Raw genomic sequence first — 13,369 nt, 5'->3', positions numbered from 1 at the left:
GCCCCACGCAGCCTGCTGCTCGGTCGTTTGGTCACCCCTCACTAACCCCCCTGCCAGCCTGGTCATCCCACAGGCCTGCTGCTCGGTCGTTTGCCACTAACCCCCTTGCCGACCTGGTCGCCTTACGCAGCCTGTTTGGTCGTCCGTTCGGTTGCAATGGTCGCTTAGGCTTTTATATATATAGATATATATAGATTATTCAGAATGGATGTTCTGTTATACTGGCTTTAGGGAGGCTAAGCTAGAAGTGATAAACAGCAGTTTTGAAGTTAGCCCTTCCTGTACAGAGAGTTGGCACCAGGACTATAATGCCAAATATAGACAGAAAGACAAGAGCTAAAAACTCATTTTGTATGTACTTCTTTCTCCCTCCTTCCCAGAGTGATGAGAACATGTCTTAGAATTTTGTTTTGTTTTTATTTTAAGCTAGAAATGTAGTTAGGAATTGCTGAATTTTAGTTTTCTTACCTCTTTATTATAGCCTCTGACTGGTTAAGAAAGAAACTTAGAGTTTTGCCATTAATCTTACAGCATTGCATGCTGCTGTGTGTTGCAGAAATGCCTTGTTTGTCAACTTTTAGGCTCTGTTTACTGAATTTTTAGCTCTTTAATTCTCCTCCCCAGGGCTTTTGTGCTGAACTAAAATATATAATTATCTTCCCTAGCATGTTGTTTTTAACAACACGTTGCAGAGTGCAAGCACTGGCAAATCTGACATTTTCTTTAAATTCATTAGAGTTACTTTCACTTGATGTTTCTTACAGTAAAGCTTCATTAATTTCAGTTTCTTTTACTTGGCTAGTAATTTGTAATCACAAACATGTGATGGATTATTGATTAAAATGAAACTAACATGAAAAATACTCTGATAAATATGAAGCAAAGGGGGAAATGATGCAGAAATTACATTTGTGGATATGAAATAAAAAGGATATGGACCCCGCTTCTTCCTCTCCCCCACCCCCGGATATTGCAAATACTGTTTATTGAAAAGTGGCTGTGGTTCTGATGAGTTGCAGCCAGTCTGTTTATTGTCTGCCCCTTCTAGGACTTTAAAAGGGACAAGACCCTATCCCACTCTGTTCAAAATCTGTCCTGACCTTTTTGTGGAACTTGTCATGAGAGTCCTCACCTGTGGATGAACCATTTGCACTTTTCACAATTGACATGATACACATCTAAAGAGATTATACATTTAGTAAAAAAATAAAGAATACTGACAGGTATATAGGACTAACATAGTTTTTGTATTAAAAAAAAAAAAAGGGCATGAGCCCAGTGTGGCTCAGTGGTTGAGTGTCAACCTGTGACCTGGGAAGTCATGTGGTTCAATTGTGGTCAGGGCACATGCCCAGGTTGCAGGCTCAATCCCCAGTGTGGGACTTGCAGGAGGCAGCCAATGAGTCTCTGTCATCATTGATGTTTCTATCTCTCCCTCCTTTCCTCTATAAAATCAATAAAATAATTTTTTTAAAAAAGGAATGAATGAATTAGTGAATGATTCAAGGCAATACAATGCATAAATGAAAACTTGGAAAGCATTTAATTTTGTCATTCATCAGAGAGTTGAAAACAGTGATGTTCAATTTACACTTATTAAATTATCTGGGGCGGGGGGGAACAGTTGTCTGGTGAAACTGGTATTATTATACATTGCTGGTAGCAGTGTAAATTGGTACTGTGGTGCTTTTTGAAGATAATTTAGTAATACATTTCAAGTGCCACACAATTTTTTTTCATATCTTTTAACTAGAGATAGAATTCTAAAAGTAGTATGACTAGGGCATTAAGCTCCTCAGATGGTAAAGTCTATATATATGTAGATGTTCATTGTGGCATCTCTCATAATATTAAAATACTGGAAATAAGTGATAAAGCCATCAATACAGGGATAGTTAAGGAAATTCTGCTGTTTTAGCACATTGAACCATTGTGAGTTAGGATGGTCATTTTAAAAGTAGGTAGCAACTTAGAATAATGCTTATATAATGTTATATGAAAACAATTTTTAAAAAAAGAAAATAGAATTTAGAATTATACCTATGAAGGGAATAACTAAAAGTATTAATGGACTATTTGCAGAAGAAATATGAATGAGTGGATGAAATATAATTACTGAGTATAGTGGCATTTAGATTAATTTCGAAAACTTGTTTCTGCAATAAAATTATTTCCAGACATATTTTTAAAGTATTGTACATTTTCTACTTCTACTATCATCACTGCCTAACTCCTTTGGGAAGCCAATGTTAAGAACTAGATAAAGAAGCAAGTTGCCTCTGAAGATCAGCTAGGAATATTTAGATACCATAGAAGAGAAAGAGATAACTTGTGAATAGTCCTTTTTGACTTTATCCTATTTCATCATGTTCACTACACTATCTGCTCCCATGTGTTGTTGTCTTTCCGAAGCATTGTGCCATAATAGACTCAGACAGGATTTAGGCGGGAAAGCTGAGTTCCCATTCTGACTCTATCACTTGTCAGCTATGTGCCTTTCAGCAAATAATGTAACTTACTCACCTTTTCTTATTTGTAAAAGAAGTAGTGGGAGAATTAAGATTATATATATGTACACACACGCACACACACACACACGTGTGTGTGTGCGTGTGTGTGTGTGTGTGTATACATATATTAAGATTTTCATAATATAAAGACCCATGCAAATATTGTTACTGTTTTTAATAAACTTTTGTAAGTTGAAATAGAAAAAAGAGGCTATATTTAGCAGATTGGATTTAATGGATGTTTGGAATGTTCCTAAAAGTTTGTATGTCTTTTTCTTTCTGTTATAGAGATCTTTTATTTAGCCAGATGTATGACAAATTAAGTGAGAATTCAGTGGCCAAAGGAGTGTTTTTGGAGTGCCTTGAGCCATATATTTTAAGTGATAAATTGGTGGGGATCACACCCCAGGTAATGAAAGACTTGCTTATTCATTTCCAAGATAAAAAGTTAATGGAAAATGTGGAAGCTCTCATTGTACATATGGATATCACCAGCTTAGATATTCAGCAGGTGAGTTTATAGACAGTCTACTAACTTATAGATTAAACATCATTCCTTTATTGATTATACAGGGTGGGGCAAATGTAGGTTTATAGTTATATGCGAAATAGTTTATTCTTGTACTATTCTTTATTAATCATTGTATTATTTTCCATACAAATAACTATAAACCTACTTTTGCCCAACCCTGTGTTTACCTGACTGATTGGACCTCACTCTGCCATCTGTCAACCCCGGTTACTTACTGAGCATTCTTGCTATGATGTCTTATAAACTTCTATTTGTCAATATGTTTCTTAGGACTGTTCTTTATTGACTGGTCCTTCTTTATCTGTTTGTTAACGACTACAGTTTTCATCCTGCAAGTGTATTTCAACTGAGTACTTTCACATGAATAATAAAATATTTTTACTTTAAGAGTATGGTGCTATTTTTTAAAAATAAAAGATAGTTTCTAAGTCCAGAGTTGATAATTATCATGCATTGAGTTTTGAAATAGTATAAGAAGCAAAGTACAGGACATCTCAGAATGATCTGCTATCTTGTTGTTTGATAATATGTTTCCAGTATATCTGAGGTTTCTATAACAAGTTTTCAGCCCTTAATTGAGGAGCAGTATGTATTCTGGCCTAAGATGTTTCACAATTTACCTCTTTATTTCCACATTAGTCCTAATAATGAACATGCTGCTCCTGCAAAGGCACAAAGTTGCTAAGCCACTAAGCCCTGTTAAACTAAAATAAGGGTAACTTACAAAGATCTTAGATAGGCCAAAAGTTTTCTTTTAATGTGCAAAATTACATAGAAATGAAGGGTTTAGAGAAATGGTTATTGTTTCCTTCCTGGAAGCTCTTTATGAATGGCTGTGAGTAAAGAGTAAAGTAAAACCAGATCCTCCGTTATATATGCCTTTGTATTATATGGGTAATTTGGCATAGTATTTACAGTCTGATAATTGGTCTGGTGGTTTGAGAGCATGTTATCAGCCTAGCTTTATTTACCTATCACAATATAGGAGAAATTTCTCTTTCTAACATTTAAGCTTTCCCCCAATACTATGTAAATAAATTCTAATCTTTTTCACGTTAAAACAATCAAAAAATTTCTCCTTCAGTTTCCTTTTTCTCCATATCAGTCCTGCTTTCCTTCTTCCCTGAGGTTACCCCATCTCATTCTTCCCAGTCACTGATTTCTTGAAAGCATTGTCTAAATTGCTATTTCCATTTTTTATATTCTAATAACTCTTCAACTTTGCTTTCACCACAGTTAGCAATGACTTCCATGTCCACCATATCAACTGATATTTTTCATGTTTTATTTACTCTTTCAGATGAACAGCATTTTGTTCATTAATTCAAGGAGCATGTATTGAATGAGAGATTCTAAGGATGTTTTATGGACCCTAGTGGACAAGGCTTGCCCTCTGTTAAGGCTTACATTTTAGCAAAAAGTTAGACAATTAGCAGATAAGTAAACAAATTAGAAATATCCAAAATCAAGTGTTATATTAAAAGTCAAACAGGCAATCTTGTAGGGAGAGAATAGTCTACTTTAGATTGGCTAATTATAGAAAGACTTTCTGAGGAAGCAACCTTGAGTGGTTCCGAAGGACAAGAAGGAATCACTAATGTAAAGATCTTGGAGAAGAAGATTGCAATAGGTAAAAGCAACAGCTAATGAAAAAAATATTTTTATGTGTGCCTTGGGGGTTAAAGTAACAGATAAAAGGCAAACAGAGTTGGAGACTCTTTGAAAGAGAGAGAGGTAGACCTTTCAGGGCAAGGTAAAAGTTTTAAGCAAGATTCTCTGGTTTGCTTTAGGAGTAACAGAAGAAGGGGTAAGGGCTAAGGACAGAAGAAGCAAGGAGACTAGTTAGGAGCTGGTCCAGGAGGTGGTCCTGGCCAAAGATGGTAGCAGTGAGATGGAGAGAGAGGGCCTGGTTTTGGATGTTTTGGAGGTACAACTGTTTTGCTGATGAACTGGGTGGCGGTGGTTGGGGGAGGGGGAAATTTAAGGATGATGTCTAGTTTTTTGGCTTGAGAAACAGTAGTGATTTATTTAAGAAGTTTGGAAGATTGGTGTAGGTCTAGGGTTGGGAGACAAAAATCAGGAATTCTGTTTTGCCATTTTATTTTGAGATAGCTACTAGATATTCAGGTGAAAATAGCAGTAAGTGATGAGATATATGGTTCAGAGGTTGGATTAGGACTGAAGCTGTAAATGTGCTAGTCATCAGTAAAGATCATGGTACTGGCTGAGAGGAGGGTAGTCAGGGAAAAGAACCTGCCTTTGTCTAGAAAGGCTCTCCCATTACACCTCACTTTGATTTTTACTCTTACCTCTCTGCTACCCCTTATCATTCATTCTCTTTTGCCGACCTCTACTCTTCTACTCCAGCCCTCTCCTCATCACTCAGTAGGATAGTACGACTCTCATAGGAACAAAATACAGAGTACTCTATACTTCAGTCATCTTTATTCCTCTTCCTAAATATTTTCTCAAATTGATTTCTCTCCATTCTTAAACATTTCAAATTCCTTACTATTTCTGCCTGCAGAGTTCCCAGTTTCCACCTGTGCCTTTGGCTCACATACATGCATCCTTTTTGTCCTACCTTAAATGTTGCTCCTTTAGGGATGACTTCCTGAATACTCCAGACCAAACCAGGTTCCTTTATTGTACTTATCACAGTTGTATAATTGTGATATGAATTATTTGTCTACTTGAGTATCTTCCCTAAGTCATAGCTCACATACCATTTGGTGCCCCTCCCTTCTTTTAGTTAGTGTCTAAGATGATTGGAAGATCTGTAGGGGTGGGGACTAGGTCCATCACTTTATCCCCAGTGCCTAGAAGAGGACCTGCTTATAGTTGTTCAGCAAATATTTGTAGACCTATTGACCAAAGCTAAAATGAATATGGAAAAGGTGAGAATAGAGACAAAATAAAATTAGGTATTGGAAGATGTTTAGAAAGAGTTCTTATACTATTAATAGTAGTATTGAACCTACAACAGCTCTTATCAGGGCCTGTGTTTGAGTACTTCAGTTTCAATTTTTTTGCAGAGAAGGAATTAGAAAAATTAGGGAGGAGAATTCAAGATCTTCTCCATTCTTAGAGGTTTAAGGGTCATAATTTGTTAGACTTATTCAATTGTATCGACCAAGCAACTTTTCCTTTTTACAGGTAGTTCTCATGTGTTGGGAAAATCATCTATATGATGCCATGATCTATGTTTACAACAGAGGCATGAATGAGTTTATTAGTCCAATGGAGGTAAGATACTTCCTATCTTGAACACATATTTAATATTGTCTTTTAGTGTTTTTTTCCCTATTTTATATTTTCTTTGAATAGTTTCTGTTTTTATAGAATAATTTTTAAAATTTCTTTTAGATTAGGCTTATAGCCATTTGCGAATTTGTTAAGTACCCTTTAATTTCACATTTTCTTCCATTGCTTTTTTATATCTGCATAAGTATTTAAATATCAAGGAATAATCCTATATAATAAAAGGCCAATATGCAAATTTACCGAACGGCAGAACAAACCGGTCGCTATGACATGCACTGACCACCAGGGGGCAGTCACTCAATGCAGGAGCTGCCCACTGGGGGTCAGTGTGCTCCCACAGCGCTAAGGATGTCTGATTGACGGCTTAGGCCCGCTCCCTCTGGAGCGGGCCTAAGCCATCAGTTGGACATCCCCCAAGGGCTCCTGGACTGCGAGAGAGCACAGGCCAGGCTGAGGCATCCCCCTCCCCCCGGAGTGCAAGAATTTCATGCACCGGACCTCTAGTATCTTATATAATAAAAGCCTAATATGCTAAGTGTCCGGTCGTTCAGTCATCCGGTCAACCAATCAAAGTGTAATATGCTAATGATATGCTAAGGCCACTCAACCACTCGCTATGACATGCACTGACCACCAGGGGGCAGACAGTCGACCAGTCGCTATGATGTGCACTGACCACCAGGGGGCAGATACTCCAACCGGTAGATTAGCTTGCTGCCGGGGTCCGGCCTTTAGGGACTGAGCAAGACGGGATGGACATACCCTGGAGCCCTCCTGCGGTCCCTTCCCCAGCTGGCCAACCTCCCGTGTCCCTCTCTGGCCCTGATCGTGCACCAGTGGGGTCCCTCAGCCTGGCCTGCACTCTCTCGCAATTCGGGACCCCTCGGGGGATGTCAGAGAGCTGGTTTCGGCCCGATCCCACAGGCCAGGCTGAGGGACCCCACTGGTGCATGAATTTGTCACCAGGCCTCTAGTAGAAAATAAAAAGTAATGCATGCCTGTTAGACTTCAAGTTTTTTTCTGAAGAATCTTTTGATATTATAATAGCTTTTCCAAAAGGTATAAGAAATATATTATTGTTATTGTATATAATAAATGTACTATTGAGTAATATTATTTGTAGATATAGTCTGCTGGGGAAGGTCCTGAAAATGTTGAGAGGTAATTATGTGTTAATTGCTGGTTTGTTGCTTTTCCAAGTTCAGAATTTTGTAGCATTCATTATGTAAGTATAATTTCTTATTCTCCTTACCGACAGAAAAGAGCATCTAAAGAGCATTTTAAAAAGAAAAACACACACATCCATATCCTCCTTGTTATTTGCTTTATATTTGAAGACAGAATTGTGGATAATGCAATGTGTCCTGCTGGCCCATTGCTTTATTACAGTGACTAATCGCCTGGCTCAGAAGAGCCAGGCATCTGCAGAAGGCATCCAGTCAACTTTTTTTCATACTTAATGGCTATGCAAAACTATCTTCAGTATTATTAAGTCAGCAGTGATTCCATGATAATTCAGTCTTCTTTAAATGCATTTAGCTTGCTGGGTATCCCTCTCATTCATAACTCCTTCAGTTTTGGATGCACCTCTTTTCTTGGTCAGTTTTACAAATGAAAGCCACAGCTCTCTTCCTCTGCTTTTGACCCTGATTGTGTGTCAGATAAGTATTTTTTATTCTTAACACCTATCAGCTGCTTCCTCACTCAGAGAAAGAGCCATCAGCTGCCTACTCAGTGAGGTCCAGAGCCGCCCTGCCCGCAGAACTGTTCTCTGTCCCACTACTAAACCACAATTAGGAAGGATTAATGCAGTTCCTACTTTCAAAATAAGTCCTTAAAGCAGATTCTAATTTGATGCATTCTATGTTGAAAAAAATGATTGGTGGTTTTTTTGTTATTGTTGCTTTTGAAGTTTTTGTTTTATGTGGGTTTTTTATTCAAAATCTGGTTTGCATTTATACCTGTGTATCTCACATGGCACACTGAGGTTGCCTTTTTTTGTGTTAAGAGTAGTTTTCAAGTTTAATGACTGTCACCAGGAGCTTGGTACTTGTTATTAAATAGTCATTTAGAGATTTTAGCAGTGGGAGGTTAGATGCATTTTATTATTTCTTTTATAATTCTCTGCCAATAAGAAAATCTCTTTTCAGTCTTTAAAGTTTAGTTATTTTAGTACTTACAAAGGTCTAAATTAAAGGGAGTTGTCCTGTCTTTTGAAATTTTGTAGAATGAAGGACAGTCATCAAATTTGAGATGGCTACTATAGTCTCAAATCTGTTTTTAGTTCTAGTTGTGGTTGCTTCTGGAGTAAAAGTAGTGCCTTGTATTGAGAGGAAAACCTCCTCTATCAACTTAGGTCCCATTGGTGGGGGAAAGCTGTGAATTTACTGATAATAGTCAGATTAATAGGAGAAAAGACAAGATTTATTCACTTGTGTACTGGCAGCTTACAGTGATGAGTAACTCACTGAATAGCCAGTAGTAAAAGTTTATATACCAGTTTAACAAAATGTTCTGTGGGGAGAGATTTAGGGCTTTATGGAGAAGTATGGATGGTTTTATTGGGCTTTTTGGTGTTAATATAGAACTGCATTTGCATTTTCCAGTGCTAAGGGTCAGTCTTCTCCCAAAGAGAAAACTCTCTTCCGGGAAGGCCAGTTAGTTTTGCCATTAATCTTGTATTTTCAGAGGCTCTGTTTGAATTTAGGTAATGTTTCTGTCTGTGGCTGCTGATCGTTCAGATGATTTCAGTTTAAAGTAATCTTCATTACCATTTTGGTGGGTTATTAATCCCTTCACTTGCTTACTGTTTTTTTAAGAAAGCTAAGGATATCTTATATAAGAAATTATTATCTCAACAAAGACCTTCATCAAACTGATGTTTATTAAATGGTTTCTTTCAGTGAGGAATATGACAATGACTGTTTCCCAGTGATCCTTCTAAAACAGTTCATGTCCACATTAAAAGTTTTTATAGTTAATTTCAATAGTATATGACTGTCTAATTCAGTCAGAGAAAGATGATTAATAGCATAAGATTTGTGATTATCTTTTAAAAAATACTCTTCTTGAAAAATGATGGTGATTGTTTTCCTATTTCATTTTTATGCAGAAACTTTTCAAAGTCATTGCTCCTTCTCTGAATGCAGGAAAGACACTAACAGGTATTTTCTAAGCCTTCTTTTTTTTCTTTTTCTTGTATTTTAAGTTATTATTTAAATATCAGCGTAAATTTTGGTAATTGTATATAATCATGTAACTGCCACCATAATGAAATTTGTAGTGAGAACTATGTATAGTTTCTTCACACTAAAAAGTTTCCTCCTGCCCTTTTGTGCTCTATCCTTTGCCAGCAGTCTAACCTAGACAATCACCTATTTACTTTCTGTCACACATTTCATGTAAATAGATCCTACAGTATGTTATTTTTGATGTTGTATTTCTTTCATTTAGCATAATGTTTGGAGATTCACCCATGTTATTGCGTGTATGAATATTTCATTCCCTTTTACTGCTGAATGGTATTTCATGAATTGGATATACCATCATTTGTTTATTCATTTACAAGTTGATGGGCGTTTGAGTTGCTTCCAGTTTGGAGCAATTATAAGTAATGCTACAACATTTGTGATGAATTTTGTTTTTAATTAAACTTTTTATTGTAAGGAAATTAGAGATTCACATGCAGTTGTAAGAAATGAGACAAGAGATCCTGTGTACTCATTACCATTTTCCCAATGATAACATTTTGCAAAACTAAAGCACCGTATTACAACCAGATATTCACATAAAGTCAAGATATAGAACGGTTTCATCACTATGTGGTATCCGGTATGTTGCCCTATCCCCCATCGCTGATCCCTACTTGTAAATAAATTTTTGTGTGGGCATGTGTTCATTTTCTTGGGCAACTGCAGTTTTGGAATGTTCATTGCTAGTGTATAGAAATGAAATTGATTTTTTGTATATTGATCTTATCTCCTGTATTCTTGCTGAATTCATTTATTCTAATTTTTAATGGAGTTTTTAGAATTTTCTAAATATATAAGATCATGTCAGCTGTACAGGTAGATTTACTTCTTCCTTTCTCATATGCACTTCTTTTATTTATTTTCTTCTTCCCTAATTGACAGAAATAGCAAGAATGACTATTCTTATCTTTTTCCTAACCTAAGGGGGAAAGAATTTGGTCTTTCGCCATTAAATGGGATGTTGACTGTGGGTTTTTTGGAGATGGCCTTATCAGCTTGAGGATGTTTCCTTCTGTTCCTAGTTTGTTGAGTGTCTTTAACATGAAAGAGTTGAATTTGATCAAAGGTTTTTCCCTGCATCTCTTAAGGTAATCTTGTGGGTTTTGTCCTTTGTTGATATGGTCTATAAGATTCATTGATTTTTATGTGTTAAACAAATCTTACATTCTTGGGATAATCCCACTTGGTCATGATACTTTTTTTTACACGTTGCTGGATTGAGTTTGCTAGTGTTATCTTTTGAGTATTTTTATGTCTATATTCATAAAGGATATTGTTCTGTAGTTTATTTTCTTCTCATATTTTTTGCTAGTCTTGGTATAAAGTATATTTGATATTTTGTTATACTTGCCTCATAGAATGAATTGGGAAGTGCCCTCCTGTTTTTTGGTGTGTGATTTTAAGAGTTTCTGAAGGATTGGCGCTCTTTCAATGTTTGGTAGAGTTCATTAATAAAGCCATGTGGACCAGGGATATTCTTTTTGGGAAGTATTAAAATTACTAATTTAGTCTCTGCTTGTTAAGTCTATGTAGATTATCTATTGCTTCAGTTTGGAAGTTTGTGTACTTGGAATTTGTTCATATTATATGTGTGTTATCAAATTTATTGGTGTATATTGTCTAGGGCAGTGGTCGGCAAACTGTGGCAAGGCAAACCGCGGCTTGCGAGCCACATGCAGCTCTTTGGCCCCTTGAGTGTGGCTCTCCCACAAAATACCGGCTCTTCCACAAAATACCGACTTCTGCGCATGGGCCACGAAGTTTCAATCGCACTGTATGTGCGCACCTGCATGTGGTATTTTTTGTCATTTATTTCTGGAAGGTCAGCAGTGATATCTCTTATTAATGATTTTTGTAATTTGAGTCTTCTCTCCTTTTCTTGGTCTGTTTAGCTAAAGGTTTGTCAATTTTGTAAGTTTTTTTAAAAACCAATTATGATTTTATTGATGTTCTTTATTTTTCTTTCCTCTCTTATTTCAGTCTTTATTTATTTTGTTTTGGTTTTAATTTGGAAAATGGTACCACTACTGTGGAAAACATTTTGGTGATTTCTTACAAAAGTAAACATATTCTTACATATGATCTAGCAATTGCTCTCTTTGGTATTTACCCAAAGGAGTAGAAAACTTATGTCTGCACAAAAACTGCATACAGATGTTTATAGCAGCTTTCTTCCTAATTACCAAAATTTGCAAGCAATCAAGATGTTTTTTAATAGATGAATGGATGAATAAACTGTGGTATATCCAGACAATGGAATATTATTCAGTACTAAAAAGAAATGAGCTATCAAGCCATGAAAAAACATGGAGGAAACATATGCATATTACTAAGTGAAAGAAGCCAATCTGAAAAGGTTACCTACTATATGATTCCAGTTATGTGACATTGTGGAAAGGCAAAATTATGGAGACAGTAAAAGGATCAGTGTTTGCTAAAGGTTAGTGGGGAGGGAGGGAGAGATGAGTAGGTAGACCTTGGGATTTTTAGGGCAGTGAAACTATTCTGTCTGACACTATATTGGTGGATACATGTCATTATATATTTGTCAAAGCCAAAGAATGTGCACCACAAGAGTGAACCTTTCTGTAAAATATGGACTTTAGATGATAATGATGCGTCAATGTAGGTTCATTGATTATAAGAAACATAGCACTCTGGTGTGGGATGTTGATAGTGGGGGTGATTGTGTGGTATGGGGATATGGATAGGGGTATATGGGAATCTCTATACCTTCCTCTCTATTTTGCTGTAAACCCAATTAAAACTTCTCTAAAAATAAAGTTTATTAATTTAAGTTAAATTAAATTTGAATTGAAGCAGGATAAAATAATTCATTTAATTTTGAGCAATTCAAGTTTATTTGCACTTAACATAGATTTGGAGTATTTATAAAGGATTACTGATTAAAGAAGAGATATACACTTGTATTCTGTCTAGTATTCATATATCAAAAATAGAAACTTCAGCTCGTCATTTATTACCAACCACAAATTCCTATAATCTGCACACCACAAGAGTTACTGATCACTTCACTCAGTGTTGGTGCTCCTACTCTATTCTGTTGCCCATGACTCCTTGGCGTAAAACTTGGTCTAATTATATTTCCAATTTCTTTTAATCAAGAAATAGGTGTATATTACCAGATGACAGACTCTTACACTTTAGACCTAACTTAGAATACAAAGGGTCCTAAAGATCATTTAGTCAGTATCTCAAACATTTGTGAGCCGTGGCCTTCTCAGCCCTAGAGCACCATAGGTGGTAAGAGTCCCATTACAAATGAGAAGATGTTAAGATGCCTTAATATTAATTGGTCATGACCTATAATTCAACTTGTTGCCTGCTCTACACCTTCCCCTGGTCCAAAGCTATTGGTAAAGCCAACAATACATAGATCTCTACCCTCAGTCCATTTCTTCTATATGCATCCTTGAATGACTCATTGATTTTGTGTCTGTGAAAAGATTCTAATGGGAATTCTAAAAATAATAAAGTGGTCTTATCTCAGTTTTCTGTTACTTGTGGATATACTTACTTTACCTTAAATGCCAGGTTTTATTTTTTTTGTTTCCACATAATGATTATATTGCTGAAAAGGTTTTGAGAGAGAATTGCTGATGATAAATTATCTATTTTAGATGAACAAGTTGTTATGGGCAACAAGCTTCTTGTATATATTAGGTAAGATTTTTTTTATTTTTTTATCTATTATGATCCTATAATTTCCCCCTATATTCTTAAAGGTACTGTCATCTCTTATCTATGTAGTGCTTTTCATTTTTCATTGCTCTTTCATGTATAGCACTGCT

At 36.1% G+C, this 13,369-nt stretch overlaps 1 protein-coding gene across 12 annotated transcripts in view; it reads left to right on the top strand.

The window, feature by feature from the left end:
- The window catches only part of VPS8 (vacuolar protein sorting 8 homolog (S. cerevisiae)), a 246,001-nt gene that overhangs the window by 107,798 nt on the left and 124,834 nt on the right, over positions 1-13,369 (top strand). For all 12 annotated transcript variants that reach the window (XR_001359954.1, XM_005858444.2, XM_014530618.1 and 9 more), the window contains 4 exons: positions 2,799-3,021; positions 6,199-6,288; positions 9,419-9,470; positions 13,199-13,241. Coding sequence is in view for 11 of the 12 variants with exons in the window: in XM_005858444.2 (XP_005858506.1) it covers positions 2,799-3,021; positions 6,199-6,288; positions 9,419-9,470; positions 13,199-13,241 (408 nt within the window). In the remaining variant the exon portion in view is untranslated. The remainder of the gene's footprint in view (positions 1-2,798; positions 3,022-6,198; positions 6,289-9,418; positions 9,471-13,198; positions 13,242-13,369) is intronic.

The sequence above is a fragment of the Myotis brandtii genome, unplaced genomic scaffold, assembly GCF_000412655.1.
Source record: "Myotis brandtii unplaced genomic scaffold, ASM41265v1 scaffold118, whole genome shotgun sequence".
Classification (NCBI taxonomy): domain Eukaryota; kingdom Metazoa; phylum Chordata; class Mammalia; order Chiroptera; family Vespertilionidae; genus Myotis; species Myotis brandtii.
Note: the sequence above shows the minus strand (reverse complement) of the source record. Positions and strands in the feature narration are given on the sequence as shown.